The sequence below is a fragment of the Sciurus vulgaris genome, assembly GCF_902686455.1.
Source record: "Sciurus vulgaris genome assembly, chromosome: 5".
Taxonomy (NCBI): Eukaryota; Metazoa; Chordata; class Mammalia; order Rodentia; family Sciuridae; genus Sciurus; species Sciurus vulgaris.
The window spans coordinates 165,840,130-165,867,362 of record NC_136465.1 but is presented as its reverse complement, the minus strand read 5'-3'; the positions used below and the strand labels follow the sequence as shown (position 1 = coordinate 165,867,362).

At 47.5% G+C, this 27,233-nt stretch overlaps 1 protein-coding gene across 3 annotated transcripts in view; it reads right to left on the bottom strand.

The window, feature by feature from the left end:
- RFX4 (regulatory factor X4) overlaps positions 1-26,331 on the bottom strand; it is a 159,066-nt gene extending 132,735 nt beyond the window's left edge. For 2 of the 3 annotated variants that reach the window (XM_079143091.1, XM_079143092.1), the window contains exons 1-2: positions 26,146-26,331; positions 1,595-1,681 (exon numbers count right to left, since the gene is read on the bottom strand). In XM_079143091.1, coding sequence (XP_078999217.1) covers positions 1,595-1,681; positions 26,146-26,188 — 130 coding nt within the window. In that variant the 5' untranslated portion in view covers positions 26,189-26,331. The remainder of the gene's footprint in view (positions 1-1,594; positions 1,682-26,145) is intronic. The other variant, XM_079143093.1, reaches the window with a different exon arrangement.
- Between the last annotated feature and the right edge of the window lie 902 nt (positions 26,332-27,233).

Sequence of the window (27,233 nt, the reverse complement as noted above, 5' to 3'; positions counted from 1 at the left end):
ACAAATAGTGGATGATCCCGTTTGTCTGAGATACTTGGTCAAACTCATAGAGGCAGAACGCAATAGCAGTTGCCAGAGAGTGGGGGAAGGGAAGAATGGGGATTATTTAATCAGGATGGAGATTTTAGTTTAGGAAGATGACAAATGTTCTGGAGATGGAGAGTGGTATCGATGGTTGTATAACAAGGTAATTTTTATGTGCACGCATCATACTGGGGATTGAACCCAGGGCCCCGTGCATCCTAGGCAAGTGCTCTACCACCGAGCTTCATCCCCAGCCCCAAGATGAATATACTCAATGTCACACAGGTTAAAATGCTAAATTTTGCTATACATACCTTACCAAAATAAAATAAAACTTAAAAAAAAAAAACAGAATGCCCAAAGATGCTTTATTCTTAATAACCAAAACCTGGAAACAACTTACATATCTGTCAACATTGAAATGGACATGTAAATCGTGGCATAGTCATATGGTGGAATACAATGGAGCAATGGAAAGAAAGAATGGTGGCAACGTACAGCCACAGGGATGAACCTTGCAGTCTGTGGAGTGAAAAAAGCCACAGAGAAGGACACAGAGTTTGTGATGCCATGTTTGTGAAGTTTCCGAAACAGGTGAGACCAGTCTACAGTGTTAAAAGTCAGCGCAGCAGCGACTGACAAGGAGGGGACGTGGGGAGCCTCCTGGAGGCTGGAAATATTCTTTATCCTTCCTTGGATAGTGAGTGCACAGGTGGACATGCAAAATAAAATTCATCAAGCCATTCACAGAAGATTTATGTTCGATGTATCTCAGTTTCATAAAAGAAAGCAAGATGGCGGTGACAGAATGACATGCTGCAAGTAAGCTGTAGGGGAGCTGGGCAGACATCCTGGGGGATTGTGGTGGTCGCAGCCTCGAGCACTGAGAAAACTAGCGTCGAGACTGTGTGCCTCACTAGCCAAGGCAGAAGCACTCTCCCCATCCTGCTGGAAATGACATTTATAATAAGCTGCCCACACACTTTTTTTTGGTGCAGAAAGTGCAAATACAAATCCCAGCTGGTCTTCTGCTCTTAAATACAGGCCACCCAGAAGCCCCAGGCTGTCATAGCACAGGGAAAGGTGTAACATGGGAATTTTCATCTTGAATATAACTCCGGGACTCTAGTGCAGGTTCAGAAAAATTTTTTTTACTTTCCAATAGCAAGAACATTTGTGATTCCAAAACCAGAAACCCACCACACAGCTCCTTTAAACCCACATCAACGGTGGACACAGAGGATGGTTTTTCCCATCTGGGATCCACATTTGCCCAACTGGAGAATCACTCTAACAGGGTCTTTGGGGATATAGGCCAGCAAGTCCACTGCAGAAGATGAGTCTGTAAACACCAAGTTTTTGCTGTGGCCTTGATTTCCATGTCCATCTGACTGAATTCCACTCCCTTGTGTGGACTATTACAGGGAGGGCCTGAGGTATTTCATAAACACTTGGAGAACATCCTGTTGCGGTGGGCTCACCCCAGCCTAGCCATCTAGAGGCTCTGTCCTCCTGTCAGGACACTGGTCATGTCTGGGACGTCATGGAGGAATGAGTTTCGAGCACTTACTTTCATCGTTAGAAACATTCCCCAGAGATGTGTGGCTGGAATAACGTTTGTTTTCACTTTCATTGAGACATCTTTCAATCCAGCTCTCTAAAAAAACAAACAAAAACACAAAAAAAGAGAAATCACAGAATTGCTGTGTTTGTGAGAAGACAGGAACATCATAAATGCATTAGCTGTACACGATCATCAGCCTTCACAGGCATCTGCCCAGACCGGAAGTCGACTTTGGTGAGGCTCTTGCGTGTCACTGTGGATGAGGTTGTGCTGAGTAGTTGGGGCAATATGGCCGATTGGAGCCCCACTTGAGTACATCTTGGTCAAAGTCTACTGATTCTGAATCCACAGCCCAGCATTACCAACTGAGGATTATCATTCTCGGTAAAAATACATTCCTGAGGACTGTTTGTAAAACACAATTTTGTCAACTGAATCACTGATGGTGGTTTGCAACTTGTATATTAGGAGAACTTTTTCTTCAAATGAAAATGAATGGAAAGCAAACAAAACCCTGGGGAATCTAGCTGAAGAGGATGTGGGCAGGGAACCCAGTAGAGACCTTCTCTTATCCAGTAACCCCAAAGGGGCTCTTCCAAGCACAAACTGGAGTCAATAGTACAAGAAAACTCAAAAGCACTAGAGTAACTATGTTGCACTTTTAAAACCCAAAGGACTATGGGGTTCTATCCAATTTTAAAGGCTACTACATACTTTTCACCACATAGCTTGATGTTCATTCCATTTTCTAGACTGCCCACTATTCGTTCATTCATTCAATCATTCATTCAACATCAGCTAAAAACAGTCAGTAGCTTTTTTGGAAAACACTGTGTTCCAATGAAATAATATATCAGGGAAAAATTTGAGCACAGTGCCAACTTTGAGCTTCCTCAAGCTCAGGTACTTCCAGAAATAACATCGGGGAAATGCAGAACACCACACCTAGCTGAACTGAACCCTGTGGGAACGTGCAAAACGCTCCCACTACAAACATTCCCGGCTACGTCGTTCACCACATGTCATAGGCCACTCCTGCCCAGATAACCCCCCTCTACCACTTCATGTTCACAAGCTGCACCCCTCCGACATCCACTTCTAAAGGAATTCTTCAGGTCTTTTCCAAGGTGAAGTACCATATTTACTGTACTGGTGAACTTCTTAGTCATTTAACATGTGCAAAACTGTGCTGTAGTCTTTATTAGTCTCATTTTTTTAATGTGTCACTGACAAAGTTTTTGAGCATTGTATCCTTAAACTTGTTTTTTCAGTAAACTGCTTTTTATTGTGCAATTTTGCATGTGGGTGATTCTTAGGAATCCATATGTGGCATTATGGCAGGATTGAACTATAGCTCTGGCCTTGTGCTTTTGAAAAGGACACTTTCCTGCTGGCATTTATTGAACACCCATTTTATTTTTTAAAAATTTTTAATTTATTTTTTATTTTTGGAACCAGAAATTGAACCCAGGTTGGGGGGTGCTTAACCACTGAGCCACATCCCCAGTCCTTTTTATTTTTTATTTTGAGACAGGGTCTCGCTAAGTTGCTAGGGTCTCACTAAGTTGCTGAGGCTGACCTTGAACTTGATCCTCTTGCCTCAGCCTTCTGAGTCACTGGGATTGCAGGTGTGCACCACGGCATCTGGCTATTGAACACCTATTTTAACATGCCAAGCCCCATCTCCACATTATCTCCTCAAAACAATTTTGGGAGCAAGGATCTTAATCTCTATTTTTGCTAGAAAGCAACTGAGGCTTAGAAGGACTTAGAAGTATGACTTCTCATAGTTCAAAGAACTGAGGAAAAGACCTTGGTTAAAACCTTGGGTTACAAATTGTCAAAGAAGCCAGGCTGATGAGTTTGCTCTGTAGAGATGAAAGAGTAAATGCAAACAGCAGGGAGAACTGATGGATTTTTGTTGTTCCATATTTCATGCTCCAACAAACTGTTCTTGTAGAAGCTCCTTCCAAAACTGTAAATAAGTAGGGGGAAGATATCCAAGGGGAGAAACAAGAGCCAGCCTGTTAAGAGGATATGGAAATCTGGTGTTTCCGAGGAAATACTGAGGAGCAGGAAAGTTGAAAACATTAACACACTGCCCCTTCCAGATACCAAGTGAACAACGTAGAAACACGCAGCTTGCCATGTTTTCAAACTAGGGTGCTCGAGGTGGGCGCTTGTCATCACATCGTACCCCACAGCACTCCGATTACACATCTCCAGAATCCTTTCCAGGGCTTTCCAGAATGTCTCCACTCAGACCTTCTCACCCCTTCCAGTTCTGGCACATTTCCCTGGTAACAGCCATGGCTGATTTTGAATGGCAATTACTGAAGTTTGCAACTTCTGCCTCAGCTGAACCATACCCCCAAAAGCAACATCTCTTGTTCTAAGTCAGTCCCTGGTCTTCCCACGTGCACATGGGCACACACACACTCTCACGTAACACCCCCCCGACCCCTTTCCACAAGAAACTACAATGAAGGGAAAGAAACACCCTCTCACTCACCTGCCGGTACCAGAATCAGGCCGGTTCACATCAGAGTACTTAGAAGGACCTGTTCTCGGGGTGAGAACCCCCAGTGATTGGTGAGACAAGCCCTGAAGAACTCAGGGGAACATTCCGGAGAGGAGCTAGCTCTAAACCCCACATGGGCCAAGACAGTGAGCCCCATCCCACAAGGGCTCAAATCAAGTAAGAATTGCCTGGGTGGCTGAGCCTCTCCTGCCTCCTGCCCAACCCCAGCACGGAACAGGGATAAAAGCAACCATCCAAGAAGCAGGTGGTGGGGCAGGCACCTGAGAAAAAGAGAAGACATCTCAACAAGTAACCCTTTCCACCACCCACGCACCCACCTAGGTCCCTCTGGCTCCACGCTGCTACCCACTGTGTCTTAAGGGCAAGCGAAAATAAGTTTGGTCTCACTGGCACCTGGCAGACAGATCTGGAAAGACAAACGTCATGCCTCCGTTGTTCTGAGTGAAGCGTCCCATTTGCTTCAGCTCTTTCCTGGGAGAACTGCACTCACTCCTTTGCCCTCTGATTCACCTGTTTCTGGACGCCCTCTAGTCCGTCATGACCACGTGAACATCCAGCCCCCGGACAGATTCTGGGCGTCCAGATGGTGTTACAGCAATGCCATGGAAGTCTGAACCCACACGCTTGCAGTTATGCTTTCAGGGTTTTGCATTCCAGACTGTACAGATGTGACACTCTGATATATCCAAACAGGCCACTGGCTTTGGATCTGCAGGTGCACTGTGACACTTGTCTTCTTCCCTAGTGGGATCCTCAAGAGAGGCCTCTGCAGCTCCTGTCCCATAGTCGAATAGCTCCATTTGACTGTAAGGCCTCTATTTAGATAAATCGAAGTAAACCTATGAGGTTCAAAACTGTATTTAACAATTGATTTAAATCTCACAGAGGTCAAGAATTACTCAACCAGAATGACATAATATTGAACTTTGAATAAAGCCCTGTGTTCATCTACTTTATTTATTTGTAGATTACATGGTTTAATAATGATAAAGGCCCCCATCTACTGAGCCCTTATTATGGTCCAGACATTGTGCAAATACACTGCATACACCCCCAGATGGATCCTCATTAGAACCCTATGAGGTAGGTGCTATTAATGGTATCTTTCAGAAATTTTAAAACTAAAGTTCTGAGAGGTTAGGTGACTTGTCCAGAATCACCCAGGTAGTAAGAGGCAGAACCAACACCTAAATACAGGTCCTAACCACGAGGCGCACTCCAAGTGTGAAGCAAGCTCTCTTCTCCTGTGTCCCACACAGACCAGAACACAGTTCCAGTGTTGTAGCCTACATCATGGCCCACCCTCTCTTAGAGCTTCCGCTAAAACTCCACGTCTGCATTAGACTTGTTGTTAAGTGCATTTACGTATTTCTTCATCAGTCTTTGTCAGACGTCACAGGCTCTTCAGTTGAGAACTTAAACACCTGAAGAATGGAGCCCATTTGATTCTTCTTTTGACTCCTCATGAATACCTAGTATAAAGGTCTCCCATAGCCTGGCCTCAATAAATGTCACCTTAGCGATACACATGATGTCTAAAAATGCAGAGCATCTTAAGTAGATCCATCCACATAGCTGTATAATTTCCTAATTTTTTTAAGCACATAAGGTCTGAAAAAGTACAACACATCAAAGGTGATTATCCAAATAAAAAAAGAAAAATTCAACATTTTTTTGGTGCCTTCTAGATATGAGAAGTTTTAGGCTATAGATGATAAAAACTTGAACAAGATTAGCTTCTACCTTCTGGTTAAAATCTAGAAAGCAAAGCATATGGTACTGTGAGCTCATGAGAGCAGGACCCCCTTGTTTCTGTTCTCCATCTTGAACCAGGTTGTGTCCTGTGTCTGGCCCCAAAGATGTTGCACAATAAATACGTATTATTGAACGCATTGCTTTTTTCCAAAACCAGTATTAAGTTCCTACTGTTGTGCCAGGTGGTACATTTTCACATATGTGACCTGAAAAAGTATTACGTGGTATATCTTAATATACCTATTTATAGATATTCATTTGGTCGAGAAGCAAAAGTTCTGGAGCCAGGTGGCTGTGGGTAGTGACATGGACTGATGCTGTGTTCTAGGAGCCACATGGGACACAGAGGAGTGCTCAGTTCACACTCGGATTACTTCCAGTTCCCAATTGCCTCAGTGTAGAGCCACAAAAATCATCTGACCTTTTAATAAGAACCAAGCTTGTTGTAAATGCCCAAAAGGATTTACTGATGGCTGTGAGTGTAGGCGCCTGGGCTGCCAAGAGCCCTTCACCTGACTCACCTGGGATCTTGGGAGGCAGGAGGATTTCAGCTCATGCCTGTGATTCTCTCTTCAAAGCAGGTTACCCCACACTCCGTAGAGGCAGCCCTCTTCACTTTGGATCACAGGCTTGGAAACCCTGATTTGAAATGATTTTTGCTGTTTTATAGAATGAGGTTGTGCAGAGCCATCTATGTGATTGGCTTTTCTGGGACATTGTTCCCTCTGTATCAGCAAAAAACAAGGAAGTGGCCACATCCAGGACCTGGCATGCCCACTGCAGCCCCAGGCTCAGAGTGGAGCTTCACCAACATGCATTGATCTGGCAAGTGGAGCCCATTAAGATGATTATCAAAAGCCAGGTAATCCTTGAAGCTTACAGAGCACATTCACAGGAATCTCTTATGTCATCCACCCATCTATTCATTCATTTTGCAAATAATTAGCAATTGTCTTCAATGTAAAGTTCTAACAGAAGAGATGGTCAAGGAAGCCAATATATTATTATAGCAGTGGGCCAGGGTCTCAAGAACTAAAACTAACTTGTTTATTTTTTAATCATTTATTTACTTTCCCCACTGTTTTAGTCAGCTATTTTGCTGCTGACTTAAAGACCTCAGCAGAACAATTGTAGAAGAGGAAAAGTTTATTTAAGGGCTCATGGCTTCAGAGGTCTCAGTCCATTACAGCCAGCTCCATCATGGCAGAAGAGTGTGGCAGAGGGAAGCAGTTCACATGATGATCAGAGAGCAGACAGAGACTCCAGTCTCCGGATACCAAATATATATCCATAGCCCCAGCCCCAGTGAGCCACCTCCTCCAGCCACACCCCACCTGCCTCCAGTTACCACTCAGTTAATCCCATCCGAGATTAACTGACTGATTAGGTTAAGGCCATGACCCAATCATTTCTCCTCCAAACCTTCTTACATTGTCTTACACGTGAGATTTTGGGAGACACCACATGGAAACCATAATGCCAGCCTTAAAAAGCAAGTTCCAACAACTCTGTCTTGTTCAGTACCTTGTCCCAAGAGCAGAGACCTGTGTCAGGCACACAGCTGGTAGAGATGACTGTGATGATGACAATCACAGTAGGATGAAGGAACAGAGAATGACAGACAGGAAGGTCCCCGCCAGGAAGGCCTCTGAGGAGAAACAGGATTTGGGCAGAGACTGAGTCTAGTGAGGAGTAAGGCTTTCGAAGATCCAGAGAAAGGGCTGCACCAGGAAAAGGCCCCGAGGCCAAAGCCTGCCTGCCTCTGTAAGATGGCCAAGTGAAGACGTGGAGTGGCCAACCGGATAAAGTGAGGACAAGCTGAAAGAGGAGACAAGAGGCAGGCCTGGAAGTGTGAGGTTTAGAGTTGCACAACAAGATTTTCAAACCCCAGCCTGACACTTACTATCTGGTAACACTGGGATGGTTTCTGACCCTACCAAATCTCTCCACAGATTAACAGAAATACCCCAGGTAAGACCTGGAGGGTATGGCTTTATGGGCCATAAAAAAAATGAGGAAGACATAATCTCCATCTACCAGCAGTTTGCAGCTGAAGGATGGGGACTGATGTGTGATGGTGATTTCTAGCCTTCAGTGGTGTTGACATTGAGTGTCCTCCCCGTGCCCATTGCTCAGATTCACATCACACGCCTCATCTCTACTCCTCAGATCAACTGAAACGGAGATTTTCATCAACTCTGAATTGCTAGAGACTCAGAGAAGCTAGACAGCGAGCAGGTCAGATCTGTCTGGCATTCTGTCCCCATGGCGCGCTGCCTCCCTGAACTAGCGAGGAAACAGGAGAGCCAGGTGCCCTCGTAAGATACTGAGGGGCTTAGGCAGCAGTGCCTCCAGAAGAGGCGAATTCCAGCCAGTCCTGTGAGGATCGGCCACCTGCCTGAACAAGGAGGAACGCGGGGCATTTCGGGCCGGAGGGCTGTGTCACAGACAAAGGCACAAAGCTGTGAAAGGCCTGGTGCGTTCTGGGAAAGGTGAAGGTTCACCGACCCGTGACCCAAGGCGTGGTGGGAGACAGGTGGGGAAATCCGTTAGGAGCAGCTTGCAGAGGCCTTGCCCACCAGGCCAGGAAGCCCGCAGGCAGCTGGGAAGGCAGGGGTGAACACGCCGCGCTTTGTTCCTGAGGAACTGCAGAACAGGGAGGTCTTATGCAATGCCTAAGAAAACAGTGTCACTGGGTTTTTCATAGAAGGTGTTGTTCAGACTCCTATATCAACAGTCTTCCAGGGCACAGTGCTGGGGCCTACTCTAGGAAGTTGCAGCTTTAGAAACGCTACGTGAGGGGTGACAGGCCACACTGGTGGCTACCAAGGAGGGCCTGGCCCAGCTTCCTCCCGTCCCTGGCCATTACCAGTGGAACCGCGCCTTCGTGGCCTGCTCCTGTCGCCCCGGGCACCTGGACGAGTTCTCCTCTTGATCATTCTCTCCCAGCCTCTTTTCTCTCTCCCCAGGCCCCTGCTGGTGGTCACACACAGGAACAAGCGAAGAGTCTGGGCCCCAGGAGGCAGCAGCTGTGGCCTCTCCAGGGGGCCCCTCTGGTCAGCAGGTTGCCATGGCAACGCCACCGGCCCTGCCCCAGGGGCCGCTGGGTTCCAGGAAGGGGCCCTGCCCTGCCTCCAAAGGGGCAACCCCACCCTGCCCCTGCTTGTACTCCTTCCCTCGCTCACCAAACATTGATTTAGTGCCTACTGTTAGCCAGGCTCTCAGGATCTAATGATGGACAAGGCCAACGAGGTCCCTGCTCGCAGGGAGCTTATGTTCTGTGATGGAGACAGAAAAACAAGCCAACAAGATGACTCCAGAAACAGGTCAGTGTTATGAACAACATAAAGCTGTGCGGTGGGATGGGGGGTGCTGTTTTAAGGAGTGGGGACACAGAAGGCCTCTCTGGGGAGGTGATATTGGAGTTCCAAGACCTGAGGCAGGAGCAGGCTTTGGAGGGTATGAGGAGAAGCCAGGAGACCAGTGGGGGCAGTGTGTGTGTGTGTGTGTGTGTGTGTGTGTGTGTGTGTGTATGAGAGGAAACAGGCCAGAAAGTCAGAACGGGCCCAGAGTGGGTAGGGCCTTGGCCCTCATAAGAACTTCATATTTATTCCAAGTGTGCTAAGAAGCTGAAGGGCTTTAAACAGGTGACCCAGATGATACTGGCTCAGAAAGGGTAGCCTACTAGGGGACTTACATTCATCATCCACCTAGTCACTCTTCAGCTAGTCATGGATATTTATGGAGTACCATGTGCTGGCACTGATACACAATCTGCCCCGACAGACACAATCTCTGTCAACAGGAAAGCCCGGAGTTTAGCACAGGACTCTGCTGCAAACAATCACGCAAATAGAGACAAAATGACCAAGAATGCCAGGAGAGAGAGAGAGAGAGGAAAAGGAGGCCTGACCTAATCTGGGAGTCAGGAAACTTCCAGGAGGAAGCTCCATTAAACTGACAGCTAATAGTGAAAAGTCGTGAACCAGGTAAAGATGGGGGAAGAGTGTTCTTGACAGGAAGCACTGCACGTGCAAAGTTCCTGAGGCAGGCAGAAGGATGCTTTCAAACAAACTGACAAGCAGTGTGAGGGCAACACACGCATTCATTCAGGTTTTATTTCAACACATTTATGGGGACTATCCTGTGAGGCACTGTGATGCTAGGGGGCAGGTGGATGTACAGTCCTGAGTTCCACACTCAGTGCTGGGCTGAATCTGGACTTTATTCAATAGGTGGTTGGGAACCTCTCAATGTTTTTGAGTAAAATGTGGGAAAAGCAAAGCAACTGAGCAGCTCCATCTAGTGCTGCTAAACACAGACTTAGAGGAACCGGAGGCCATGGAGTAGGGTGACTATATTACTTATCCAAATCTATACAGTTGTGAACTTGAAAAGCAGTATTATTAATAATTTTTGCCAGGACCACAGGTATAAACCAGAGTTGTCTCAGGGACTTCATGGTCTTCCTCTGTAGGCACTGCAATTGTCTAATTAAGTTTTAGAGACACTGAATTGGACAGACGCAAGGAGAAAGACAGGGAGGCCTGGATGAGGAATAACAGCATCCTCGCCAGTCAATGGGACCAGCGTCTCCACGTACCTTCCTCATCAGCTGGGGTCTCAAGCACAGCCTGCTACAGATGAATCCAAAGTGACGCTAAGAATGTTCTCCTGGAACGTGGCTCCCAGCACCATAACTACGCCCTGCCTAAGATCAGGCAGCTGGTACAGGGCTGGGCCAGGATTTGAATCTGGCTAGCAATGAACCAGTAGCCTACACTGTAAAGTCCACAATCACTCACACTTTATAGAGCCTCATCGTGGATGCCGAGCTGTGTCTGATGTAAGACAAAACACCCAGTGGGAGCTCCTTAAGGAAAACTCAACAAATAAAATTCTATTTATTTAAGGGGTCATTATTTGCCATGTATGAGAATGAAGAAGTAACTCTCCCCAGGGGTGCACCTGTGACCTTTCTTCACAGATCATAAACTTACCACAAATCTCTAAAGGAAAGGAAAGAGACCCTAAGGTGTTGAGAGCCATGTCCTGTTGAAGATGTAAAAGCAGATGTCTGCTCTGAAAACAGCCTGAGAAGGCCAGCGCTGGTGCTCTTCCCTGCACATCCAGGGAGCCCAAATTTTCATTTCCTCTGGACTTTAGCAGGGACCACAATGGCTACTATCTATTATAGCAACCATTTCTATTTCTATGAAGACAGTACTGATAAAATACATGAAAATCTGAATCATTGGGACCAAGCCTACTTGCTCAGCATAGCACCTTCTTGACACCATGGCTTCTTCTAATTTCAGGGGAGTTTGTTTTGTTTTGAACTCTTCTGGGCTTCTTCTCACCCCGTCTGTTGGAAGACGTGGATTCCTCTGGAACCACACAAGTCAGGCACTCCTGGCTTCAGGACCCAAACAGACTTCAACCTAGCCTGAACTTTTGAGACAAATCACCAACATATCATTCTTTTAGGCAAAATGTTTTTCCTCTTCTGTGTTAATCTGTCACAGAAGTCACACTTTGAAATGCTGAAAAGGTAAATGTGTTTGTCCCCCTGGGCCACCCCCTAACCCAGGGAGAGCTCTTCCTCTGTCTGTCTTGTGCCACGGTCTTCGTCCAGTTACATGTGTCACTGTGACCCAGCACATGGGCCACCTCTCTTCCTTCCTCTTGACGTTCCATCCTGTAGATCTCTCCTGCCACCACAGTCGTCCTGACCGTCACTGTGTGACAGATGCCCAGTGTTCCACCAAGTTCATGGTCCGATTTTCAGTCACGTTTTAATGAACAACTTGGGCACAGTATGTTTCTTGTCTCTTTTCTGTTCTTTTCTTTGAGTCATTTCCCAAGAATACCCAGGAAAGGGAAAGTAAGTAGGCAATTTGGTGGCCAGCTACAGACCGATGGTCTGAATTCTAGTCTTGCCACTTCCTAGTCAAATGACTTGAGGCAAAGGAACATCTCTAAACCTCAGCAGCCCTTAATGTACAGAAAGGGTGCTGGTAATCTCCCTATCTCATCAACCGCGAGATTTAACTGAACAAATGCAGAGCAAGCACTTTACCTAGTTCCTGGCACTACGCAAGTTCTAGATACATGGAACCCTATAATACACATTTAAACCTGAGGTACTTAATTTTTTTTTCTTTCTAGAGGCAGCATAGTAGTTAAAAGCATGGACTGTGAAGGCAAACTTCTGGGTTCAAGTCTGACTTCCTCACTCTGTGACTTTGGATAAGTATCAGATACCAACCTTCTTGAGCCCCAGTTTCCTCAACTGCAAAATGCAGGTAGGCTCAGCTGTACCTCCTGGAGTTTGTATGAGAATGAAGTGGACAAGACACATAAAGAACGTAGCTTCGTGACCACGCCCACCCCTGAGCATTCCTTTCAGTCCCTTCTTGTTACTTTTCCTGTTTGATTTTGGATCTCTGGGTACAGTGAAAAGAACATGGCCTTTAAGGTCGGAAAGACACTAATTCTAATCCTCCCCTACACCAAACTAAGTAAGCTCTGCCACCCTAGGCAAATTACTTAACTTCACAGGCCTCAATTTCCTTCCTATTAAAAGCCATAGTAACCCTGTGACGTTATTATGAGGATTAGAAGGAATAATATAAGCTCCTTAAGAACAGATTGTACCTCACTCACCTGCTATTCCCCGCACTTAGGACCGAGCTTGGCACAGAACAGCAGATCAATAAGGAGCGCAGGGAAGGACAGAAAGGGAGGGGAAGAAATGAATTCAAGAGCATCAACATCCTGCCAGGCACACAGTAGGAGCTCAAGAGAGGGCCAGTTCATCAGTAGTCTGTTTTCCCAGGGCCATGGGGCCTTGAGCCCACCTTCCTAGAAGGACAGCAAAGAGATGAAGCTCCTTGTGATATTAAAGACGGAATTGATTATGTTAAGAAAGTATCTGTCAGGCCCCGATTACGTGCCAGACACTCTGGTAGATGCACTGGGCTAAGCACAGATAATAAAGGCACGCAGAGATCTTGAGGAACGAGGGAGAAGTTTCAAGTGAACACATGAAATGAGGAGAAATGCCTGCGGGGTAAGCTCACCATGAGGTGAGTGGAGGACAGTCAGAACTGTCAAGGGGACGCCCTTCCTTATGACTCTGTGCTCTTAACTGATGTGCGTGGTCAGATTTAAACAAAGCAGCCTCAACTTTGGTGCCGTAACAAATCTCAGTTTGGATACTCACTCACTATGAGGACCAATACGTGTGACTGAACGCTCTGAGCCTCAGTTTCACCAAGGGTAAAATGGGAATGAACGATTATGCCAAGTCACAGGTGTGTGAAGTAGCATCTTAAAGGTCAGACACAAAGAATGAATTATATAAAATTTTGTTTTCTTCTGTGTGGTTCTCATGTGTGTATAGGGGGAGGGACCTTGGAAGCCACCAGGGGAGAAGCAAGTGGTGCTCAAAGCCCTTTCTATTTATTAAGCCTTTACAAGTCCTGGGCTGGTGCCTTTCATAATCACTTCATTGAATCCTCACAATCCACTATTAAGTGGGTACTTCAATAGCCCCACTTAATGGAGGAGCAAACCGAGGCTGAGAGAGGTTGCACGCTTTGCTGCATTTGTACATCCAATCCATGGCTAAGTCAATTCTCACCAAGTTGATGGATTCCAGAGCCAGCAGTGTGATTTCACACTGTAACATGCTGTGTGAATGGAAGATGCTTTTATTTAACAGCAAGGTTTTTACAAGGAACCTATTCCAAGTGCTATCTTGTCTAAATGAGTAGATATGAAGCCCTGGATGATGTAAGATGTCAAATTTGCTGGCAGGCCAGGAGATACCAGCCCAGCAGTGGTGCCAGTTTGAATTCAGAAGCTCCAAGAACAATTTGAGATGAAAGGCACACACTGCACTAAAGCATATTCCCGGGAAGGTGCACTGAGCTCCCTCAGTCAGCTGCCTGTGGCCAAAGGGACATCACAGTGCCTGTGGCAGCCAGTTGCCCACAGGTAGCTCTGATAGTGTACTCCAAGAACTGCAGTGTGAGCTGAACACCACACTGAGCACTCTCCCTGAACATGGGTACCCAGGACGTGAGCGAGAACCTACACACCTAAGGGCTTCTTTCCAGCCCCAGGTCTCAGGAGTGACGAGACACACGACTTTGGAATCACAGTAATCCCTGTTCAAATCCTGAGTTGACACAGGGGTTTGGGCTGGACATGTTAACTAGGCTCTCTAAGTCTCAATTTTCTCATCTGTAAAATGGGAATCATAATAGCATAGGGCCAACAGAACAATTCAATGAGTATATGTGCATAAATCTTGAGCACAATGCCTGGGAAAAAAGTTTTATTAACCTGCTACCCAATGTCAAAAAGGGATTTACTTGGACAAAAAAGAAACTAATAATTCTGAAAACAATTCAAGTCATTCTACTGAAATGATTATCAATTACCAAAATGACTTGAGTACAGTTTCCTTCTTGACTCTCATCCTCCCATTCTTCCTCTGTGCCTACTTCCTCCCTCCCTCCCTTTTCTATCCTTCCCTCCCTTGCTTCCTCCTTTCTTTCATTCATTCCTTCTCAGAGATTGTCTCCAGATATTGATATTCAATCATACAGCTTTGGTATTTTCATTTTTGGTATTTTAATTTCTTTTCTAGAAATCTCTCTCAAAACCCAAAAAAGGTTGAAGACAGGATCCATAGGGAACCCCTGCAGAAGCTCGGTGACTGTAGGCGCTGTAGGTGGTGCTCAGCGCTCAGGGGCCCAGGTCACTTGCAAGCAGGGTGAGGTGGGGCCACAGCCCTCCCCGGACCCTGCATCACTCTCAGCCAAAGCTGAGAATGCCCGGCAGCCTGGGCACGCAGAACAACCCCCAACAAAGCAGAGAAATCATTCATTCTCCTAATCACAGCAAAGTTTTCAAACTTTAAAACTGAGTCTCGATTACAAGAAAAACTGTTTTTTTTTTTTTTTTTTCCTAAAAGACTGGCATTTCTGAAAAGGTCCCCTCCCCAAACCACAGCAACCTCAAAAACTCTGCCCACTGGGTTGAAAATAAAAGTTCACCAAGACAGCGAAAGTCCCTCTCACAACAATTGCTCAATGCTTTAGAAATCTCTCTGATGCTTAAAACTTTTAATGCTTTAACTGAGGGTTCCAAGCCCTCTGGAATCTTCCTTGCAAACTCCCAGCACTTTCTCAGTCAGACATCTTTATTTTCTATGCTGTCAAAGAATGCTTTATGGAGAAACTATTTTGTGTTTTAAAAGGGAGTCATCTTATAAAAGAAATAAAACTCCTAAAAACAGAAAATTTAGCCCATCTAACAATCATGTAAGGACAGCATGAATTCGTTGATTTTCTTTTTGGTGGAGCAAAGAATTTTTTGCAGGCACCCTGACTCTTCCCTGACCCTAGATTTGTCACCAACAGTGGAATCGAACACCACAAAGAAAACTTGGAAAAAGGTTAAGTACTCTTTCAATTCTATCATAAACACATTTGAGTGTACACCATGGGTCCATTTCTGGAGTTTATAAAATCCTAATAACTTCAATGGAAAGTTGGCTTACTCGTGAGCTTTGAGATTCAGTACACAAATAATAAATAAACTTGTATGAACATTCCACATTTGGACTAATAAAAAAAAAAGATAACGTGGAACTCAAAAGTCATTTGTGCTCATTTAAAAAAACTGCAAATTCTCTAACTGTAACATTGCAAGAAACACTTCCCTCTTTCAAAGTCAAATGTCTCTTGCAATGATTTTACAGGAGCTTTGAGATTCACAGCAAACGCACTAACATAGTTTTCTTCACGAAATTCATTTGTGGTGGTGTAATTAGCAGTCACTAATCACTCTTTAGATTATTCAAATGACCCTGTTCAATATCTAGCTCAGACTAGTCACTAGAATCGACCCATCTCGCATTTCTCCAACATGATGGATTCAGGGAATCAGTGTTTATGAAGTGGTAATTCTCCGTTCCTATTAAATAAAAATCGGCTGCATTGAGCAATCTCACTTATTGTCTACACAATGACCTTTTGCACGATTGCGGGGTCAGGAAGCAGATAGGATGCAAAGCGCTATCTATCTTTCACAGGGTTGGAGCTTTTCCCAAAAAGCTGTCCTTTAAAATTTAAACAAAACAACTACAACCATATAAACCCAACATGTCCAGGTTCACAGATTTAGTGATTACTGATTGATTGATGATTGCTTAGAGGCAGATTATGCTTTTAGGTTTATTGAAGATTAAACAACCTCAAAAGTGTACATTATACACATATTTTAAAATGATCCTGCTCTGCGGATCGGATCCCTCCTCACAACAGAAACCACCTCATCTACTGGCACAGGTCAGTCTGGCCCTAGTTGCCTAAATTTGGACCAAGTTCAACTGGAAGCATAATGCCTGCATTTCATTATCCTTTCTGCTTTTTTATGATCCCTCTCCTCTCTTTCTTTTTCTCTCTCCTCTCCTCCCCCATTTTAAGAATAGAAAAACTCAGTGTAGGTAAAAATCAAATGATAAGGACTCAAACAGAACAAATAGATGGTTCGTCCTCACATTAAAATAATATATGTGTATACAAGAAGGGCAAAGAACTAAACTCTTTATCCGATCCTGCTAAAATGAGTGTCAGATGACTCATCTGGAACTGAATTTGTCACTTCCTGAAAACCAAGTTACAATGATTAAGTCTTTAAAGCAGCAATGCCTGCAAGGGTGAGAGGGAGGAAAGTGGGCTAGCTGTCCCCACACTGGAAGGGCATCAGGACCCTCAGGGGCTCCCAGCTGGGATGTGCAACCTGTCTTCTCTGAACACTCCATGCGTCTCTCTTCCGTGGGTCTCAATTTGAGCCAGCAGGTGCTGCCTCTACAATGACATGCTTTCCATTCCTTTCACAGACTGGAAAGCACAGGATGAAATCAGAGCAAATAGGAACAGAGAGGATGCCTTCTTCATGGGAAAGGTAGAAAAATGAAAATGAAGTTAATCCTTTGGTCTAAACCCTTTCCAAGAGAATTTCTCTGGACGTGAAAACACAGCCTGGAAGCTGAGGGGTGTAGTTCAGTGGTTGAGCACTTGGCTGGCACGTGCGAGGCCCTGGGTTCTGTCTCCAGCACCCAATCAAAACAACAAAAGCAAAACTGGAGGCTCTGCCTACACAGCACAGAAGACATCTCTGTATGCTGAAATGGCCTAACTTTTTTTTTTTTTTAGGATTTTATCCCCTTTCCCTATCTAGACACCTAGAATTGGGCATAAGAGAACGAGGTGATTATTTTTAATAATAATAAGATCTGGTACTTACTGAGTCATTTCTAGGAGTCAAAAACTAATTTAAACACTCAATGTGCACAATCTTGTACTTTCTGAACAACGCTGGGAGGAAGAGGGCATTTTCACCAAGAAGCAAACTGAAATATAGGGAAGTCGTGTAATTTGCTGTGGATCGCACAGCTAGATAGTGGCCGAGTGGGATTTAAACCTTGGTTTGTCTCACATCTGCAAATCTCATGTTCTCATGAAGTCACACTACATCAACCTGAAGTCATATTTTAACATGTATCTGTGAATGGCTGTTAGATGCAATTTATCGTTTCTTAACTACCGCAAGGCTACTCATATTGTCACTGTTATGATTTGGATGTGAGGTGTCACTCAAAAAGCTCACGTGTGAGACAGTGCGAGGAGGTTCCGAGGAGAAATGATTGAATTATAAGAGTCTTAACCCAATCAGTGATTTAATCCCCTTATAGGGACTGAGTGATAACTGAAGTGGTGGGTGTGGCTGGAGGAGGTGGGAACTGGGGCGTGACTTTAGGTGTATGTTTGTATCTGGGGAGTGGAGTCTCTCTCACTCTGCTTCCTGATCATCACATGAGTGGCATTCTTCTGCCACACTCTTCTGCCATGATGTCCTGCCTCACCTTGAGCCCCAAGGAATGGAGTCTGCTGAAACCATAAGTCCTCAAATAAACCTTTTTTATGCTGGTTGGGTCCTTTAGTCACAGCAGCGAAACAGTTGACTAACACAGTCACCTTACTTAATGGCTTCTGCTTCATTGGATTATTCTTCCTGGGGTCTGGGTCTGCATATAAGCATCAGAGAAGCCTTGACACTCTTAGAGATGAAGCTAAGGTTAACCTCACTCAGAATGAATCCCACAGAAGACAAAAGTACACTTCATATCTATAGCAAAGATATGGATGCTTGAGGGGAGGGAAGGGGGCAGTACTGGGGATTGACATGAAGCAAATTATGTCATCTGCATCCACCAATATGTCAAAAGGAGTCCATAATTATGTAAATGTGAAATACACTATTAAAAGCATAAATTTAAAACATTTTAAAAAGGGAAAAAAAAGATACGCATGCTTTACTTATGTGCTTATTTTTTTCAACAATAATTTAAAAATTGGTCTCCATCATTTAAAGGACTATCTTAATGCTTCAATATAGAGAGAAAGTTGCAAGTCCTCTGTGCTTTTGCTAAAATTATATACACTTTATTGTACACCCCTTCCACCAACACCCTCTCCCTCATAAAACAAAAAGGAAGAAAGAGGAGAGTCTTGTAAGAAGGTCTCAGAGCCAGACAGGCTGGGCTGTGGGTCATCTACTCAAATCCTGGTTCCGCTATTTCCCACCCCCTCTTTTCCACCCTTTCCTCTTGAATAGATCCTCATTGCATAAAATGGGTTGGATAATAACAGTATCTATAACATATATATTTTTTACTTTTAAAGCACATATATTAATCATTAGAGGATTCATAATCAAGACGAGATGGAGCCTCTGCAAGCAATGATCCTGCTCCCCAGCATCCAACTGGTATATGGATACAGCAAGGGACATGAAGAGGGACATGGGATGCTGGGAGCTCAGGAAACCTGAGTGAGTTGTCATGGAAGATGAGGGCCTTGAAAGCTGCCAGCCTATAACATATATCTAATGAACATTAACTTTTAAAATATAAGTGAAAAGTTAAAATTTCTTACTTGCATTCTGACTCAGGAGAATTCGATACACAGGGTAAGGTTGATCTTGTGCCCCATATGATGAAGGTACCTGGCTCCCCTACCCCTAATTCACTGGTGAACATACCAAAGTGCCCAGTGGATGCCTGAAACCACAGATAGTACTGACCCCTATTTATATTTTTTCTACACACACATACTTATGAAAATGTTTGATTTGCAAATTAGGCACAGTAAGAGATTAATAGCAATGGTTAATAATCAAGTACAACAACCATAGTACACTGTGATAAAAGTTATTTAAAACTTATGAATTCATTACTTCTGGAATTTTACTCTTACTATTTTCAGACCATGGTTGACAAGACGTAACTGAAACTGTGGGGAGCAAAACTGGATAAGTGAAGCTATACGGTATGTCTCTTCAACCCAGCTTCTGGAGCTCAGAAACTCACTGGGCTTGCCAGCTTCTGCCTCTGATTCCGCTGTGAGCCTGTCAGATTCCCCATTTAAACTGTGCATAATAACAGTTCCCTTTTACAGCATTATGTGAACATTGCACAGGTAATGTATTTAAATTAAATTGCTTATCAAAGATATATGGCAAATTTGGAATACATATTCTCTATTCCAACTTTCGCATTCCATGCTCTCTACAGCTCTGTCAGATGGTTGTTATCAGTCCCATAAGAAATTGTTAAGCTTCCAGACCCGAAGCTCACAGCTTCTTGTGGCAGCACCACCCTGGGAAAGGTAGCAACCTTCGCATTGCCTTAACTTTGTCTTCATTTCTTCAGGTAGGTCTTTTCCTTTGTGGTGATTATCACTCACTGAAGTGCTATATTTTTGTATTTGTTTATCTCAAATTTATGCTCTACAGGAGCACAGAGAGCATTTTTGTTAAACCCCACCTCTAGCAGGCACATAGGAGGCACATAGTTTTCTGGAAGCAAGTAAGCAAGCCAAGATTTTTCTATGTCCAGAGTCCATATTCAATGGCTGTGATACAGCATTGCCTTGCTGGCCACCTAAAAGCCCCTTCAGATGTAGAATCAGCATGTGAGTCCTTCAGAAGTCACACAGAGTTCACATGGGGCCCAAGGAGATGCTCTGTGATTCTCCACTCCCTACACGCTTCCCCCTCACCAAGGGGGATGCAAATCCACCTAAGGCCAGAGTCCTAGCCAGAGTCTGGATGAAGAGGACTGGAGGAGACGGGAGGACTTCCCCAGTCTGGTCCCCAGTCTTGCTCTGCTATGTGCAAATTGTGACCTCAGGCAAGTTCCAGGTCCTCTTTCACTCTAAAAATGGACTGCAGAATTGTAGTGAGCTTAAATGGCTAATGTGTGAAAGATGCCCGCTACGCAGCTGGCGACTGCTGGGTACTCAACATGTTAGGAGTTACCCCTGCCTCTGGGCTCCAGGAGAAATCTACTTTTATGTCCCTGAGAGAGCTCACCACTTTCACCTTCACTCATCAAATACAATCTGATGTCTCTGACAGCAGGGACTGAGGCCTTGATCATCTCCAAAGTCTGCCACTGAACAGGTACTTGGCAAGATTAAATAAAATTCGTGGTATTCCTTTTCTCTTTTTTACATTTACCTGATACCTCCAAAAAAATCTGTCTTTGAATTCATTCTCTCCCCAAATCTTAACAAAAGTGCAAGTATCTAAAATAGAGTGGAAGGGTAAAAACAACATCAGAGATTTCTCCCACCTTTCCCATCCAGCAGAGCGTGGGGACCCCTGTAGGGGCAACTGAAGAGTGTCCCAAGTGACCTGTAGAACATGTAGGGTGGGCTCTCCAGGGCCTGTGGGAGTGGAGCTCTGACTGGCCGGCATTCTAGTTTGTGATGTCATCCTTTTAGACCTTCTTAGCCTTTTTGGCAAAGACACCAAGGCAAACACATACCAACCTGGCTTAGAATCACAGTCTTCAGATTTTGGAGAGGAAAGAGGGGAATCGCTGTGCTGCACAATAACGCCTCCCGGAAGGAGTGCTTGGGAGGACCAGTGTCCATATTTCCCCCACAGTATGTAAGTCAGAAGACGCACAGGAACACAGGCACATTGTCAGCAGTAGAATTTCAGGTAGACCACAGCCATCTTATGTTCAACCCACTAATTTTTAAAGGAGGCAACAGTCTCAGGTACAGAGGAAAGGGGGTGCCCAAAGTGTCACCAGAGGGGGTGGCTAGGTGCCAGAAGGGACTCACTTCTTTCTAAAAGCCTGAGAAATGGACGGCAGAGTGGTTTTCTTTGGCTGGTGGCATTTTGGCACACTGGTCAGTATGTATTTCTTTCCAACACATGTGAGAGCCTGTGATGCAGGCTTTAAAATCTAGAAGCATTTCGGTGTTTCCAAGATCAAAAATGAACACGAGTGGCCTTTTGGATTACAGGATGTTGGTCAGAGAGTTAAAGAATGGTACTTCAGCTGGCAAGGAGAAAGGAAATCAAGAACCTTTTTAAAATGGTAATTCGAGGTTCTTGACGCTTAAAGTCCCAAGTGGCTTCCCAAAATATTTTAGTATATAATTAATTTGGGGAGAGAGTTCACTAATTGTGCAGTAGCTCTGCTCTTAGTTTAGATAGCGGCAACCAGCACACAGGCTGCTTCCTGGATTCTAAAGTAAAGCCAAACCAAGACAGGAGAATCCCAGCCTGTGAACTAACCCTTCATCCAGAAGCAACTATAACCTCGGAAGGACTAGATTTATCCAAAGTCGCATTACAAGTGGCTGGGCCGCAATCATAACTCGTCGCTCTTGTCGCTGTACAAAAGGGCGGGGGCGGGGGGGAATCAGGATCTTCTCTCCACCATCGATCCCGCCCCGCCCTAGAAGAGGTCTGACCAGGCACCGCCTTCTCTTCTCTTTTCCTCCTTAACCCAGTTCATCATCCTTTCTGATCGGTTTGAGGAGAGGGATGAGAAAATTCCTCTAGGGCGACCCACGGGGTCGTGGGGAAGAAAACCCAGAATCTTTCGCGTTGGCGAGCTGGTGGCCCTTGGGGAGGCGGGCGTACTGCCCAGCTGGCGCCTAACCTCGGGACAGGGAGGGAGGCTGGAAGAGAACCGGGAGAGGCGGGGTGGGAGCAAGGGTGCGCTGGCGGGCTGGGAAAAGGTGTAGCTGCTGCAGAGAAATTAGAGACCTCAGCGCCTCTGGGAAGCAGGACCGTCCAGCACTCACACAGCGCCAGGGAGGCCCCTTGCAAACTCCTCTCCCCTCCTCGTACTCGGCCCTTTGTTGTCGGCCTCTGCCTCTGGCTCCCGCTCATGCCCTCCGGCCCCCCGCCCCCCTGAAGTCACCCCAACTGCACTCATAATATTTTGCTTTGCGCCGGGTCTGTTTTCCACACCAACTTCCAGCAGTCTCCATGGCGACGCGCTGGGGAGGGGGGCGGGCGCGGCTATGGAAATCCCAGGCCCGAGCCGCCGAGCGGCCCCTGCTAACTTTTCCCGGTCTCTGAGTCCCGCAGGCGGAGTGGGAAAGCTCGCTGTCCCAAGGCGCAGTGCAGAATCGCGTGCGGGGCTCCGGGCCCGGTCTGCGTGTGGCGTCGGCGTCGACGGGGGCTGAAGTCGCGGGGTCCCGGGAGCCCCGGGACCACGCGACACTCACTTGACCCTGCTGTCAAACCCCGACGCCGGCGCTTAGCAGGTGGCAGAGGTGGGAGCACGCATGCCCCCCTTGTCGGCCACACACACGCCCGGGGAGGGCGAGACAACCCGGTCCAGACGCGGAAGCAAGGCACAGGGCTCTTATCCCATGCTCCCCGGAGCCAGCAGACGGGTCCCCTGGGCCCGAGAGGCTGCTAATTCTCCAGGGCTTCGCCTGCGGGGGATGGAGAAGGCCGGGTCCTGTTCCCCTGGGGTGCGAGACAGCGCAAAAACCACTGGACGTCCCCACCTCGTGGCCCATGGAACCACGCGGGGCCTTGGGCCGATCCGGGTCTGTAGAACTGCGAGCCCCCTCCCCCACGGATGGGACCCGGGGTATTCAAATCCGGCTTCGGGAGTATTTTGGCTGCCCCAGCTCTGGGCTCTGGAGACACTGGCGGAGAGTGAGTAGGAGCAGAAGTTTCTAGTTCAAGCTCTGCAGCGCACCTCGCTAACGCTGCATCCCTTTTCACAAGAAACACTTCCATCGCGCAGGCGACCAACCCGGCCGGGCCCACTTTGCACAAAGTTCTCCGTGGCCAAAAATTCTACCCACGTTCCCTCCTTCGTTCTCGAATTTCCGGGTAACTGAGCAACGCTCTCCTGGACAGGACAGCCGGGATTGGACCCGCACGCCCGCGGCCCGCGTGGAGAGAGCAGGCTACCCCCTGTTCCGCACTCATTTTTGCTCCGCGTGCGGCTGCGGCGCGGGACGCTTCGGATGCGCGCGGGTACCAACAGTAAACCGCGCGCGGGCCGAACTGTGCGTCCCCTGTCCCTGCGCGCGCCTGCTGCCTTAGCAGCCTGCCGGAGCGTCGCGTTGCGGTCAGAGCAGTCTCGGAGAGGAGCTTTGCTTTGTCGGGCCGGGCGGCTAGCGAGCGAGCGGAGGGCCCAGGAGGCGCGCGCCGGCTCCCCGGCCTCCCCCGACGGGTCCATTGTCTTAGCTCCACACTTGTTGAGTATTTTGGAAAAACCCAGGGAATATATTACCGGCTCGGTGCGCGGAACAAAGGGGAGAGTTTCCGCAGGTCACACTGAAGTGGCCCCAAAGAAGGCCACTAGAGCCCTGGCCCCTGAAAAACTGTTCTCCCGGGCCCGAGGCACTTCGCAGGGATTTTCCTTTTAAGAGTAAGGGACGGTGACTGGGCTCGCCGGCCTCTGATCCTGGACACTCGCGACTGCGCTCCAGCCCTTGCTGGGCATGGTTGTTCGATCCCTTTCGGAAAGAACTAACTATATTCGTGTTTCTGGTCGCGCGCAATCTTACATAAAAGAAGGAGAATCAAACTGCTACATGGAGCGCTTGTCTCCCAAGCCAGGGAGAAAGGACCTTTACATAACAAGGGAATCCCACAAAAAAGTTAATTGGATTAAATTCTCTGGAAGGGAGGTGAGGGAAGGGTCCTGGACCAGACCACATCGAGCTGCACTTTGCTTGTAGGTTTGCAAGGCCCAGTGAAATGTCACCTGGTGCGCCTCAAATAATTTCTCAACATTGTCATTTCCCAAAACTTTTGATTTTGAGTTCAGAATAGTAACCTAGGAATATTTCATGTGTATGAAAGGGGGGCTGAGTGGGTGGGAAAAGGATTTGGGTTTTGAAACCTTTTGGGGTTTTGCAACTAAGGTGGAGGGGTCCATCGCCCCAGGACCACCAGATAAACCCAGGACAGAGAACAGAACATATCCACAGTCACACAGCCATCACCAGAAAGCACCAAGGAGTTCCAACCCTATAGAGAAATCAAATAAAACCCCCAGCTGGGACACAGTAGGTTTGGGTGTGAGGATTCCCCCAAGACCCTGCATGGGCCCCTGGTAAATACTTAGTCACAAAATTTGCAGAAATGGTTTTAATTTGGTCAAATATACTTTAATGTTGGGGTGGTCAGGAGCAGCATAGTTTCCCAAGCACTTGAGATAAAAAATATGGAAGGACTCCTTTCCTTTCTGGGCTCCAGCTTGGCAGCCTGTAGTCCCAGTAGCCAAGCCTGTGTGGCAGGTGACAACTCTTCTGCCTTCATTTGTCATTGCATTTAGGACAGAGGACATTGGGTCTCAACCTTTTCCCCACTCCCTGGGGGCTCACACTCAGCCTGGGCAGAGTAATCAGGGAGGGACTTGGGATCAGAGATAGACAACTAGCCTGGAAACTGAAAAGATGCCCTCCCACCATCAGCAGATTTGGTGCCCCAAGCAACAGGGCCACCAGGGCCTGCAGCAAAGGCCAGGAGAGACCTGAAATCTTCCTGCAGGGACTGAGGAAAGACCATCTGGAGCCATAGCCAGATGAATCCAGCCCCATCACATATCCTTTTCCAATATGCCTAGGATATAGGCAGGCAGAGATTCCATTTGATTGTTTATTTGCTCGAGGAAGGGACATGTGTCTTTGAAGACAGTTTAGGCCAGAAGGCACTTGTTGCTCATGGCTGCAATGCCCAGTAGCTGGTGTTCCCAGGCTCCCAAGCTTCTAGCCAAGCTGTTGCCTTCACTCAGGCTGCCCCTGCTGCCCCATATTGCCTCCCCCCACTCTCCTTCACCCCAAGAAACCCCAAAGCTGCAGCTCAGCCAGGATAGGAGTGACCTGGTTGGTAGACTGCCGCTGGAGGAGAGATGAACTTTAAGAGAACTTCCACCCAGAGGGGAGGCAGGGAGAGTAAAACTCAGATCTAGAAGTTTGGCGGCTCTTCAAAGGTTCTAGGAGTCCACGAATAGTCCACTGGAGAAGGAACCAAGATGTTGGGCATTTTCGTTGGAGATTCCTTGTCTTCCTCTGTTGTTAAGTGCCACAGAGCCCCTAAAACTCGATGTCCACCGGCAGCAGCCCCCAAACTACAGAGTTATCTGCAGACCTCAACGCCAGGCCTCTCCCGCTGCACTGCGCCCTGCCCTCCTTCCAGCGAGGTTACCGCCTCGGAGAGGAGTGGATCGTTGGGTGCCCTTCCCGGTTGGGAGACTGCACAGCCCGCCTGGGACAGCTGGGTTCCCATCTCCCAATGCTTCGGATTCCCCAGGACCACCGGGTTCGCAGCCGCCACTCCCTCCAGCTGCGCGTCTCCACCAGCCGGAGCCTCGGTCCCCACCTCCCAGGCACTGTGCGAAGCCGTCACCCTCCCCCGCCTCTGGGGCGTTCCGCTCGGCTTCCCGGCCCTCGCCAACAGAATCGGAGCGCTCCGCTATTCCCGGCCCCCAGACCCGGGGGAGGAGCGGGGCCCAGGAGGGGACCGTCGGCTCGCAGAGTTTCTACAAGTGGCATCTAGTTCGCCGCGAGTCAGCGCATCTTTACATAACTTTGTGTCCAGGGCAAGCGAAAGCGCGCTCCTTTAAGCACGCGCGCGCGCGCGCGAACACACACACACACACACACACACACACACACACACACACGCACGCACACACACGTTTACACACGCACACATTTCCACATTTCCACTTCCACATTTGTGCCGGATTGAAAACTTCTGCAAGCTCTCGGTATTTCCTGGGGTTCCACTGTCAAGATGACCCATCTGAACTTTTTGCAACTCTTTCTAAAGTTCCCCTTCTCCCTTCTCCTTCCCTCCCAATGTCTTCCCCCAACCCCCCACCAGTAGGACTAACCTGTGGAATCCATGTCGGGTTCCTCCAGTAACCCACAATGCATGCTCTTCCCATGGACAGCACAGGCGCCCCCCCAAAGTCCTGATGTTTGGGGATCCCCTGTGCTAGAGATGCCCAGGGAGTGAGGGAGGGGAGGAGAAGGAGAGAGACGCAGAGTGCGTGAGGGTAAAAAGATAAAGGAGGACGAGAAAGAAGAGGAAAGAAAAGAGAGAGGGGTGGAAAGAGAGAGAGAGAGAGACAGAGAGAGAGAGAGAGAGAGAGAGAGAGAGAGAGAGAGAGGAGAGCTGGGAGAAGGGGGAGAGAGAGAAAGAGCGAGCAAGCGAAGGGACACTCAGTAATCCAGCCGGGCAAAGCCAAACCCGTCAAAATGTTTGCGGATGTTTCATGGGAAAAAGCATCATTTTATAGGAGCCCCGATGGGAGCAATGTCATTGATAGGCCAGCCGGCCTGATGAATGGCCGCTCGTCAGATGGGGCCGTGGCGAGGCGCACTGTGAAGCCCATTGTGGGCCTGTTTTGAATAAGAAAAGCCGCCTCCGAAAAGGGGGGCTCAGAGCGACGCAATCCCAGCCCTCCGACTTCCCCCTTCTATTATAGCATTAGCAACGTTTTTCTTATTTAAAGTTCCAGAGGCCTTCTCCAGCCTTCGCTAGGCACTCATTATAGGCGAAATCAAAATTGGCTTAGATGTGGCCCCCCTCCCCCTCCCGGCCCCTCCCCCGATCAGGCCCCGCATGGTGGGGCCGGGGACTCTAAGAGCCTGGGGAGTCTCCTGCGCGGCCACGAGTGGGCCCCACTCCTTTCTCTCCCCTTTTGTGCCGCCCCCCTTTTCCTCCTGGGTTGGATGTTGGGTGGGGACCGTGCGGATTCGGAGGGGGCCTGTCTTGACTCCCTTCCACGCAGTTCCGCGAACACGCGTGGGGGGGTCGAGGGCGCTAGGGGAAAGGGTGGCTTGGGGAGACAGCAGTAGCCCTAAGACCCCACCCCAAACGGCGTGGAGAAGGACGCTTGGCAGGGAGGGGTGAGGGGCTGGTTCGCCTCCTCCAGAACTTTTTGTCTTTCTCTGGATCTGCGTCCTTAACCCTGCC